The sequence below is a fragment of the Schistocerca nitens genome, chromosome 4, assembly GCF_023898315.1.
Source record: "Schistocerca nitens isolate TAMUIC-IGC-003100 chromosome 4, iqSchNite1.1, whole genome shotgun sequence".
NCBI lineage: Eukaryota > Metazoa > Arthropoda > Insecta > Orthoptera > Acrididae > Schistocerca > Schistocerca nitens.
Genome location: NC_064617.1, coordinates 931,831,962 through 931,844,767, shown reverse-complemented (window position 1 = coordinate 931,844,767; position 12,806 = coordinate 931,831,962). Strand labels below are relative to the sequence as shown.

At 45.4% G+C, this 12,806-nt stretch overlaps 1 protein-coding gene across 1 annotated transcript in view; it reads left to right on the top strand.

Annotated features, from left to right (window-relative positions):
- LOC126252675 (frizzled-5-like) overlaps positions 1–12,806 on the top strand; it is a 183,798-nt gene that overhangs the window by 85,075 nt on the left and 85,917 nt on the right. The window contains exon 3 of the mRNA XM_049953578.1: positions 10,334–10,553. Coding sequence (XP_049809535.1) covers positions 10,334–10,553 — 220 coding nt within the window. The remainder of the gene's footprint in view (positions 1–10,333; positions 10,554–12,806) is intronic.

Sequence of the window (12,806 nt, the reverse complement as noted above, 5' to 3'; positions counted from 1 at the left end):
CGGTTTATGATACTTCTTACATAAGTTTTTGGAAATTCCCTTGGCCACAGTACCTCGAACAATAGCTTAAGTGGCACTGTGTTACATGCTTTTTCAAGATCTAATACTCACAAACTGTTTAAAGAAAGCAACTGGACAACATCATATCTCCCTTGTTAAAACCACTTCATGTCTGCCTCTAGGCAATGGAAAACGTCCTCCCTAGATTGCCCTTTTTTAGTGTGTTCGGTGTCGCTAAGCTCTTTCTCATCGTCACAATGGCCCTGGTTATCGACTATCACTCATCATCCGTTAGTATTTGATATTGTCGTCAACACCACAACAAGCCAGTCTTGAATATGTTCTTGATCCCATTGTCCATAACCAGCGGATTCTTTAATCAGCACAGCCAGTTCGGGTACAAACTTTTATCTCTTTTCTGTGCAAGCTTCCATCTTATCTATCAAGTACATTCTCGAATTCTGTAATGCTATCACCGTTTCTTTTGACGTTCGATATTGCTGAATTTCCAGCTCCATTCCCCCTAAGAGCATAGCGCCTTTCTTCAACTGGCATTTTATTTTAAGTTTATTTGAAACCCTAAAAATACCGTTTGTGTATTTAGTTGTCATTGCAATGACAGAAAAATAGCTCGATCTGCCATAAGCGAAAATCTAGAAGTGTGCACAGTACAGCAACAATGTCGACTGGGAAAGAGGGGGAAACCGGCAGACCTGCCTGCCCAGCGCCACTAGAACTGCCACGTGGCAGCAATGTATGACGTGGTCGTAGAGATTCACTATGAAAGAAGTTAATTTATTGAAAATATTACCGTGAAGACATCGGACGATCCGACGCCGAGTTACAACTAAACTTCAATACGTGCGCCAAAATTGTTCCACTCTTATGATCACGTGCTGACTGCTGGTAACTAGAACGACATGAAACCGCTGTGAAAAATGGAAAGTTGACACGAAGTAACTAACGCTGTGTACCACTGCAGCAGCACTGTACCACATAATGTGTAATAAAGTAATAACTACAATAATAATTTACACTATCCTGCACGCACATTAAAATACTATTCATGGAGTAATCAAAATAATTACTCATACAGGTAAAATAGTGCAGCTGCTAAACTGAATAATTTATTGCAATGGCTGAAACAGCGCACTCGTAACGAAACTCTGTACTTGTGTGCTAAAAAATTTGTAATGAAAGGTTCTGAAAATAGTTGATAAAAGGAGTCAGTTGTTTACACTGCTTTTAAGTCGGTGTTCTCAGAATGTGCACGCAAACTATCAGTGGGAAACTGCATTTTATGAGTAATTATAAATTACCTGGACTGGTGCTGTGTCGTTGCTTTTCAGTGGCGGTGAAATAATTTTCATGTCATTCCTCGTTCATTTTACGTTAATTATTTCACAGTGGCACCTCTCTTCTTGTATTATTTCCATACAAAACCATGTTATGAATATTCCTCTGTACGTATTCCATCGATCATCACAAAATGCTCACAGTTGCACACAGAGCATTTGCCATAGCCGCAACGAATGAGGGACCACGGGTTACTACTCTCAATGCTGTAAGATACAGGAAGTCTCTGCTTAACTAATATAGTTTCTCGTATAAGCACAACAAATGTTTTACATACTTCGTTTCTTCTGTAACACACATTACAATTTAACTTTTGAAATAATTGGTTCCACAAATAATATTATCCATAAATACTGAAGTGCTCAGATATCAATGACAATATTTATGCAAACAGTTCCGTACGCTACTAATAGATGGCGTTACTGATTAGTCACAGAACACTAGCGCATACTTTCAAATATTCCAGATCGTATTATTGATTGAAATTAATAAACTGACAAATGAAGATTGTGCTGTATATTTGTGTTTCGCAAGTGACTTTAAGTGTATGTTACCGTCTTGACGTAACTTTGTCGTTACAAACGCTTTCGGTTAACCGATGTTTCGCTGATCGGTATTTGCATAATCAATGTTCTACCGCATTACGAACATTCTATCACTTCACTAGATCACAGAGGTTCTCTCCTTACGCCGGCCGAAGTGGCCGTGCGGTTAAAGGCGCTGCAGTCTGGACCCGCTAGACCGCTACGGTCGCAGGTTCGAATCCTGCCTCGGGCATGGTTGTTTGTGGTGTCCTTAGGTTAGTTAGGTTTAACTAGTTCTAGGGGACTAATGACCTCAGAAGTTGAGTCCCATAGTGCTCAGAGCCTGTCTCTCCTTACACGAGAAGCAGGATGAAATTCGTTTTCTGCAATCCAGAATTTGATTTCCTTCGGTTCACAGAAAGCAGTTATTCTAGATTTTTATGCGGGTGTATTAAACCGCCCTAGTCGAATGGCTGGAATTGCAACCCGAACCAACATGGCGATATCAGGTAAGCTAGCATTAATCTTCCATAAAATATTCTCGGACTTCTTCCCGCGTCATTTTCTCTTGGTGCGGACGATACTGGCGACCGTCGAAAGCACGAGGTTTTATCCAGAAATTACGCGGCACGAAATCAGAATATTTTACATAAAGGTATTGTTTCGAAATACGTCGTTCTAGCATCAATCATGTTTCCACGGACAGGAAGTCGCGGTTACGGTTAAGTGCATGTGGTGGGATGATCGCCACTGGCTGTCGATTTGTAACGTACTTGTCAGAGGGGAAAGTCTGCCGTCGAAACAGAGACGCAGTAGCGACGGCTGCGCGGGACGGCGGCTGTTTCCCTCAACAACTGGTGACCACTCTCGCCTCGTCGCACTGACAGCTGCTGCGCGACCTGCTAGCGGCTGTCACCCTTCACCCCCACCTCCTCTCTACGGTCGGCTTATTTCCGTTCTGTGTGGGAAGAGCTCTTCGCGTGTTAGAGCAACTAGTTTATCGCCAGTGACGTCCAGCATTTATGGTATTCCGTACTGCAGCAAACGGTGCAGGTCGCTACTTACTGAAATCTACTGAAATGACAGTTAAATAATTATTTTTAATTGCATTTTTAACCTTTTAATATTAGAGTCTCAGGTGTATTTTTTTTAAATACCCCCTATATTTTTCCTACAAATAGGGTTACTGGCACAGCATCAAAAACGGAAGGGCGATAAAGCACAAATAAGAAACAGAACGTTTTTGGTGGTCACTACTTGGATCGCTTAGCCATCCATCACACCACTTCGTGCTACTGTTAGTGGCGATCAAGAACTTCCCGTTTGAGGGCGTTGATGCAGCGTACATGCAACGAACGTTTTTGGTGGTCACTACTTGGATCGCTTAGCCATCCATCACACCACTTCGTGCTACTGTTAGTGGCGATCAAGAACTTCCCGTTTGAGGGCGTTGATGCAGCGTACATGCAACGTACTGTGACTCCGACGCGGGTATATAACACCGACTTGTAAGCAAGGGGTTATAGTGCCATTCGTGTCTTTTCGTCGTGTGTACGATAAATGCCGAAACTTGAACTGGGCGACGTCACTACCAAATGCGTCCAAACAAGACCAACGTGCTGGTGTTTTCTTGGCTACCGGAGGACGAACACCGGTACACGTCGATCGGAGAAAGAAGAAAGTGGGCGAAAACCAACTGCGAGAAGAGTGTGCTGCTGCTTCAAGCCAACGTACGTCCCCGTATCGCAAATGGCGTAACGCAGAAGTTACGCCAACTAAAGTGTGAGACACTCGAGAACTCGCCATGCAACCCTGATCTCTCCCCGCGCAACTATCACACTTCGGTCCCTTAAAAACAGCCTCGAAGGGTCGACAATTCCTGTCGTACGACGATGTATAGCAGGCAGTTGCGGATTTCTTCGCGCAGCAGGACACGATGTTTTACGAAATGAGTATATTCAACCTGCTGCGTCGGCGATTTTGCCTGACTGGCTTTACCGTTTCTGGACTGTACTGCTTTCGAACGAAAAGTTTATGATCGCCCCTTATACATTTAACCTGTAGTGTGGCTTGGGAACTGTGTGAATGTGTTACAGCGCAAGCACACCGGGCATCACAGTAATACCGTGTAACACAGCCCCTAGCGTTGATTATGCTTAAAGTCGGCGAGAAAGAGTCCAGTTATGCCTTATCCAGCTGAAGCCGCTCACTAGTATAACTAGCAGAATGCGTGGATGTTGATCCCTGTCACCCGATGTTCCAAATAGTCTGAGACATTTCCTATGGGATTAAGACCTGCGAATTAACGAATCAGTTGAGATTCCAAGGGTGCCAGTGTGTTCCTTAAAACCACGTACTAAGCGTGCAGCCAAGATTGTGCAGTGTGAGAACTGGACTGTGGGAACCCAGAATCAAACTTACACGTCCAACACCACCATACAGGTGGTCGCTCTCGTGTAGGCTGTAACAGCACCGCATACGTTGGTAGTTCCATTTACATGATGGCGCGCTCACAAACTCGACAGAATTGTACTGAAATGTACTCCGGCCGTGAAAACCCACGTTCAAATGGTTCAAATGGCTCTGAGCACTATGGGAGTTAACTTCTGAGGTCATCAGTCTCCTAGAACTTAGAACTACTTAAACCTAACTAAACTAAGGACATCACACACATCCATTCCCGAGGCAGGATTCGAACCTGCGACCGTAGCGGTCGCGCGGTTCCAGACTGTAGCGCCTAGAACCACTCGGCCACTCCGGCCGGCGAAACCCACGTTCAGATGGTGATTGTGACGCTTGACGGCGCTCATTGGCATGGTTACCACAGGTCCCGCTGAAATCAATACACGCGTCTTGTGAACTGATCGAACAGATATTTTCTTACAAACAACGCCAATATAGTCTGTCCCAGTGTCTTCCAATATTGGAGCAATTTCCCTTTAATGATTGGAACGCTAACAGTGACGGAAGAGCAATGTCATAAATGATAAACATTACGAAAAATTTGTTATGAGAAAAATGATTAATCGGGAGAGTATATGAGTTTTGGACGTAGGAGGGGGTGAGTTCCTTTTTAAAGTAACAAAACTACCGTCAAAGATTGAAATTTTAAAACCTGTAGCAATTACAGGAAGTTATTTTAGTCTCTACGTAAGCTACTACTAGGGTAATCCCAAAAGTAAGGTCTCCTATTTTTTTTTATAAGTACATGGACCTGTTTATTTCTACAATGGTTTACATCAGTTTAGAGCTTCAACATTTAGCTATTTTTCGACATTATCACCATTTCTGTCGATGCATTTTTGTAGACGCTGTGGCAGTTTTTGTATGCCCATGTCATACCAGCTCGCCGCCATGCTGTTCAGAAAGTTATAAACTGGCGTGATAGTTTCTTGGTCTCAGGTGTAAAGTGGTATACCAAGGATTCGTCATCCGTGACAACTGAGTTCAGAAAGTTGGCCTGTTCGGCTGTAAGGCGGTGAAGAAATGCGCGGGAAGCATCAACTCGTTGCCGCATGTGGTCCTCAGTCAGCATGCGTGGCACCCATCTTGCGCACACCTTCCGGTAGAGTTCAATGCTTCTCTTAGAATTCTGTGAGCGGTGGTTCGGGAAACCTCAGGAACCAACGTGCAGAGATCATCCAGGGTGATCCGCCGTTCTTCACGCATGCTTTGCTCAACCTTCAACACTGTCTCCTCAGGAATTGACAGTCTCCCGCTCCTTTGTTCGTCGTGAATTTCGGTCCGACCAGCTGCAAACTCTCTACACCACTTACGAACATTTTTGACATCCATGTAGGCCTCACCATACACTTCCGTCAATTGGCGATGGATTTCAATCGGCGCAGTGCCCTTTGCGTTCAAAAACAGCGCGCAATTCGCACTTGGCGGTAACATCCAAAGAGAGCTCCATTCTGAACGGCTGCCAAGCCAAGACTGAGCGCCTCAGGGCGGCGTGCGCATGTTTACACACAGCGCGTGAAGCACCCTTCATGACAGTGTGACCAACTGGCACACAAACAGAGTTCTGTACTTATAAAAAAAAAAAGGAGCTCTTACTTTTGGGAGCCGGCCGAAGTGGCCGAGCGGTCCTAGGCGCTTCAGTCTGGAACCGCGCGACCGCTACGGTCGCAGGTTCGAATCCTGCCTCGGGCATGGATGTGTGTGATGTCCTTAGGTTAGTTAGGTTTAAGTAGTTCTATTTCCCTCGTATTTCGTGAAATTAAGTTTACCTGGATGAAAACACTAAAATGTTTCCCCTGATACATATGAGCAGCCGACCACTAACATGGAAAACTGGCACGAACCAGTCGCTCAGATTTACGTCCGATATACAGGGTGTCCCGGAAATGTTGCGACAAACTTCTAAGGGAGGCGGGTCATATCGTAAGGATTGAGTATTGCATAGGAACCCATGGCCGCAAAAGACAGAGTAAGTGGCAGCAGTGGTTGAAGATCGGAAAAGAAACTAGAGAATGATTCATTTGAACCATTTATTGAACGTAATAAGTACACATGGTGTACGACATGAATACAGTTCTAATGTTACGTAGATGCTCGAAGTCTGAACCATCAGACGCCACGCATGCCTCACACCGAAGGAGCATTGACTGCCGGCCATGCTCGATAACATCGGGAGCTTCTCTGATTGTAGCAGCTGCGCAGACGGTTCTTGCGACAACATCCATTCGAAAGTCAACAGGATCACTCCACATGAGAGATTTGTTCGCATTGGATTGGGTGTTCGTAGGCATTGGATTGGATGTTCGTAGGCATTAGAACAGGTCATTCCCGTATTGATGGGTTGGGCGTTGTGGACCGGTTCGCCGGTCCCCACGCACGCTGGGTCTATCGAGCCTCGATTTCTGTCTGTGAAGAGACTGAAATGAATGTCGGATCGTTCGCACAGCTGCTACTATCAAAGAAACTCCTGATGTGTTCGAGCGTGTCCGGCAGTCAGTGCTCCTTCGGTGTGAGGCATGCGTGGCGTCCGATCGTTCAAACTACGAGCATCTACGAAACATTAGAACTGTATTCATGTCGTACACCATGTTTATTCATTACGCCCAATAAATGTTTGAAATGAATCACTGTCTCGTCTCCTTTCCGATCTTCGACCTCCGTTTGCGGCCATGGGTTGCTATGAAATTCTCAATCGTTATGATGTTCCTCAATTTCTACAAAAGTGTGTTACAACACTTCTGGGACACCCAGCATATCACTATTTCCCCTCAAGAAATCAGTTTTCCACCTCCAATAATTGTGTATCTCGTTTAGTTGTTTCGCATAGGTCTGGTCCATGTAGCAAACGTTTACCTCTTAATGTTAGTGTATATGAAAAAAAAAAAAAACAACGTAGTAAAGACGGATCACAAGCTCGTTTTGCGGAAGGTTGGGGAAATACATCAAATATGAAAGGAGCCATTTCGGCATTTTGTTAAGCGATATAGGGAAACCACGGAAAACTTAAATGTGAACTGGGGTTTGAACCGCCGTCCTCTGCCAATCCAGTGTCTTTCTACTGCGTCATATCGCTTGGGATAGCAGGAAGGGCAGCAACCCAATAACAAATAAACGGTCTCAACAACTCGCAGGTAGTCCAGCCGTGAAGCTGATAGCACGGGGCCACTTAACTAGTCTCCTACAGACAAGTCCTATTTTCATCTATCCCGCTAGCGCCCTTTAGACGTTTAATTTTGTCACCGCTATTATTTGTCTCTCTCATTCAGTTGTTTTCCATGTTCCTGATCCATATGGTAAAATAGTTTGTGCAGTAGTACAGTAGATTCTTTTCTTTGAATGTTTGTATATATGACATAAGGAAATCGTAGGAGAGCTAGGCAATTCACCAAGCTTAGACAACTAGCTGTTGCGGGTTAATGCCAAATAGACTTCCTGACCAAGAAAAAACTGAGTTACCCAGAAGACTTGCTAGAATATCAGTGCAAAGCCGTACATGTACAAACCACTGGCGAGAATGTAGATGACAGAGTTGCCATTATCTGTGCCAGGTAGAATATTCACAAGAGTACATTACTGTTGTTCATATTTAGTGTAGTTACCAGGCCTGTTAGAATATACGAGGGGCACGAACAATATCGAATGCTGAGTGAGCACTGTGAAAAACACTCGTGTGAGACAGCCTTATCAGCACCTAACAGAGTTTAAAATGGGTCTCATTGCTGGCGTCTTTGGCCAGATGGCCGAATCGTGCAGTATCCAGGTCAGGGAAGCGTGTTGGACTGCATGGGAATGTGAGGGCAGGCTTACTTGCCAAGGTTCCAATCGATCATGTCTGACCATGGCAATGAAGGATCGCAGTATTGAACATCGTAACCCCTTCACGTCTACCCTTGTCCCTGGGTACACGGACTCAATACAACTTGCTGTGTCATCCCACACCACTGGCGCAGACTAGCTCTTGCCTGTCCCAAGTGTAGGCTGCCGTGAGCACCACAAACGGCTACGTTTAGAGTGGTGCCTAACCGGGAAGCATGGAAAACTGAAGAATGGCGACGTGTTGTATTCCAAGATGAACTGCGCTTCTGCACTACCCCAGGTCACCATCGTCGGCGAGTATGGCGGTGTCTTGGGGAGAGGGCAGCGGTGCTACTGTTGGCGTCTCGGTGTGGGGAGCCATCGGGGTATGACTTCAGGTGACTGCTGGTAATGGTTGAGAAAACGCTGACTATACAATGGTACGTCGCGGAAATCCTGCGCCCTCATGTGTTACCTCTCATGTGACTGTATCGTGGTGTCATTTTTCAACAAGACAATGCTTGTACAAACAAGGCACGTGTCTCTATAAAGCGTCTGCACGATGTTGATGTACTCCCAAGGGCAACAAGAGCCACACATCTGTACCCAGTAGAACATGTGTGGGTTCAGTTCGGACATCAGCTCCGTCGCAGTACCAGTAGCCAGGATAGCAGGGTCAGCTGCCTCCGGAGACGATAAACCGGATTTATGACACTATTTTCAACCAATCAGGCTAGAGAGGTTGCAACGACGTTGAAACGTCCCCTTATAAAAATTATAAATGACTGTGCTTAGCCGCCCGGTGTGGCCGTGCGGTTAAAGGCGCTTCAGTCTGGAACCGCGTGACCGCTACGGTCGCAGGTTCGAATCCTGCCTCGGGCATGGATGTGTGTGATGTCCTTAGGTTAGTTAGGTTTAATTAGTTCTAAGTTCTAGGCGACTGATGACCTCAGAAGTTAAGTCGCATAGTGCTCAGAGCCATTTGAACCATTTGACTGTGCTTAAACTGACACACAATATTTTTTAGCGCAACGCAATCTGACTTTCAAAAATCCTACAAAAGAATGGCCCTGACTAACAATAACCTATACCTTTCACGAATCAGTTACCTCACAAAAATCTTCGTTACTCAAACTACTGCAATACAGCGTACGCCAATACTGCCAGCTGAATAAAAGATTCTAACTACTGAAGGCACTAACTACTGATAGGCATAGTTAGCAAATGAAAGATTTTGATAGAGAACAATGTATTTACCTTAATAGTGTTCAAAGGATATATATATATATATATATATATATATATATATATATATATGGCCTTTGAACACTATTAAGGTATATATATATATATATCAGTTCATGACATCCAGTCTTACAAATTTACTGTCTCTGATGGACACACGTCCAGAACATCCGCTCTCAAAACTCCATCTCTCTCCCCACCACTGCTGGCGGCTCACCTCCAACTGCACAACGCTACGCGCTGTTAACAACCAACTGCCAAACACTACAATAGCAAATTCCAACAATGCAAACCAGCCACAGACTGCACACAGCACAGTCACTTCATATAGCGCTACATAGCGTTACCAACATAAAAACCTAAACAGCCTACTTACAACGTATTGATAAGTGGGCTCACACTGCGAAGTTGTTTGTAAATTTGACTCGATTTTGTAATAACTAAATTAAAAACACACATGCTCTGAACTGGTGAAGTTTCATTTCGTTTTCTCCTCAGATTATGACTCCTTACTTTTTTGGTCAGCCAGCGTACATTTAGTACAGGAAAGCGGAGTTGTACTACATAATGAAAATGAAATTCAAAGGAAGAATGAAAAATTTTGATCAAATTAGAGAAATAAAAATAAAGTAGCAAACCATGACGTAAGCATAAGACGGAAGAGAAACTATGAAATTCAGTAGAGAATCAGGGAAACAACTTACGAACCACGCAAGGGGGTGAAATACGATAGTATTACTGTTAAAGAATCGGCGTGTTTGGGGGACAGACGTAGGCGCGGCATGCGGAACCCCTGCTGTGTAGCGCGGCAGGGGAATGTGGTGCATTTGGTAGGAAAGGGCGGCCTCGGGAGATTTCGGCTCTGGGAAGAGGGCAGCGAGTGAAATTGCTTTGGGGAAGGACGCGAGGTGTTTGGCGACGCGGAAGCGGGGTGCGCGATGTGTGGGTAGAGGGTGCGCAGTTGGTGGGAGTTCGGCGCGCTGGCAGCGGCCGTGGCTTGTGACTGCCGCCAGTGCGAGGTGCGAGCCGCGGACGTAACGAGCGGCATCCGCCCCACGCCGCTCCTACCGTATACGCGCGCCACACGCCGGAGGCAGGCGGGGCGCCAGTCCGCCGGGTCGCAGGCGCGGCATAATGGGAACGCCGGACACATAGCTCGTCAGCCCCGGGGTATGTCACGTTAATTTCTTGTAAGACCGCCTTTAGCCTCGAGAATGGCCTCGATTCGGTGAGGAAGACCGTCCACAAGGATGCTCAGGTACACCGAATTCGATTAAAACCACATTCCCCGAGCGATCAAATTACACGGGTGTGAACTGCTTTCGTGGACTGTTCCAAATAGTGCCAGACATTTTCTATTTGTTATTAGTCTCCTTACATTGGGAGAACCCAGATGTGTACTGAACTGATGAATAACAGCTCCAGCTGGTAAAAATCCATTAGCTTACTCCACGACCGGTTTCCGCTTTCATACTGAAGCCATTTTCTAGTCAATCTGAAACTGGTAAATGCTACCGAACGTTGTACAACGACGGACGTTCAATAAAAATGCAACACATTTTTTCCTATCCAATTTCGGTTGAAAAATGCGGAATTTCTTGGGGGCCATCGTGGGGTATTCCCGCTTCAGCTTCAATAGTTTCATAAAGTTCGGATAGGTGGCGACGCTATCCGTAGCCTTCAAAATGGCGTCTGCCGGCCGAAGTGGCGGTGCGGTTCTGCGCGCTGCAGTCTGGAACCGCGAGACCGCTACGGTCGCAGATTCGAATCCTGCCTCGGGCATGGATGTGTGTGATGTCCTTAGGTTAGTTAGGTTTAACTAGTTGTAAGTTCTAGGGGACTAATGACCTCAGAAGTTGAGTCCCATAGTGCTCAGAGCCATTTGAACCAAAATGGCGTCCGTAACCGAAGTGCGTTTCAAGCGGAGCGTCAACCAGAGCATCGCAGATATTCATAGGCGCCTGCAGAATGTCTACAGAGACCTGTCAGTGAACAAAAACACGGTGAATCGTTGGACGAGGCGTCTGTCATCACCACACATGGTCGCGGAAACCTATCCAGTCTCCTGCGTGTTGCCCGGCCGTACACAGCTATAACTCCTCTAATGTTGGAACGTGCGGACACTCTCATTCGAGGTGCTGGACAGATCACAGTCAGACACCTGGTGCACAACTGGACGGCTCTGTTAGTGGTGCTGACACACTGGTCCACCAGTTGGGTTACTCAAAGGTGCATGTCCACTAGGTTTCTCGCCGCCTGTCAAAAGACCATAAAGAGCAACGAAGGACCATGAGCGCGGAATCGCTTGCGCGTAGGAGGCTGGTTTTGACAGTTTTTGTCGAACATCGTGACAGGAGATGAAAGATGGGTTCATCACTTCTACTCGGAAACCTAACGGCAATGCATGAAGTGGCGTCACTCGACTTCTCCTCCGAAGAAAGAGTCCAAAGCCATACCCCTCATCTGGTAAAAATCACGGTGAGTCTTCTGGTACTTTGAATGGGTTACTTGTCTGATGTCCTCCCTCATAGTGCAAGAATCTAGCCTGAACTGCATTGTGCTACCCCCCAAGAACTCGAAGAAACGACTTCAATGTATTCGTCACCACAAAAATGCAAACGAACATCTCCACATCAACACAAAGCCTCACACAAATCTACCCTAAAGCTCGTATCTTTGACCTTCCGACTTCCATGTGTTTGGATCAATGAAGGATCCACTGCGCGGGAAGCAATATATGGATGATGGGGAGGTTACTGACGAAGCAAGACGTTGGCTCTGACGTCGACCAGTAGTGTGGTACCGTGCTGCCGTACACGCCCTGCCAGTAAGGTGGCGTAAGGTCTTCACACTGAACGCAGATTGCCAAAAGAGTGGGAAGTAATATGCTTATATCCTGTATAAAACCAACCTGCTTTCAGAAAAATGTTTTGTATTGTTGAATGCCCCTCATGCATAATAATGAATAGATAAGTAATTTATATAATAGGAAAGCAGAAGTTTCGAAAAGAAAATTTCAAGTTTACATGTGTATAGTAAAGTTACAGAGAAAATAGTAATTAATTTCCATTGTGTTGTAATAAACGAAAGTCAAATGATTACGAAAGTAAGTCGGGTAGAATTAAACTGGTATGGCAAAAAAAAGGCAAGAAAAATGGGTACGTCACGATTATAAGAGTAATAGAAGGCAGATTTCAGACTACCTAACAGATCAAAACGAAAATTCCTGTTCCGACACTGACAATGTTGAGTGTTTATGGAAAAAGTTCAAGGCAATCGTAAAATGCGTTTTAGACAGGTACGTGCCGAGTAAAACTGTGAGGGACGGGAAAAACCCACCGTGGTACAACAACAAAGTTAGGAAACTACTGCGAAAGCAAAGAGAGCTTCACTCCAAGTTTAAACGCAGCCAAAACCTCTCAG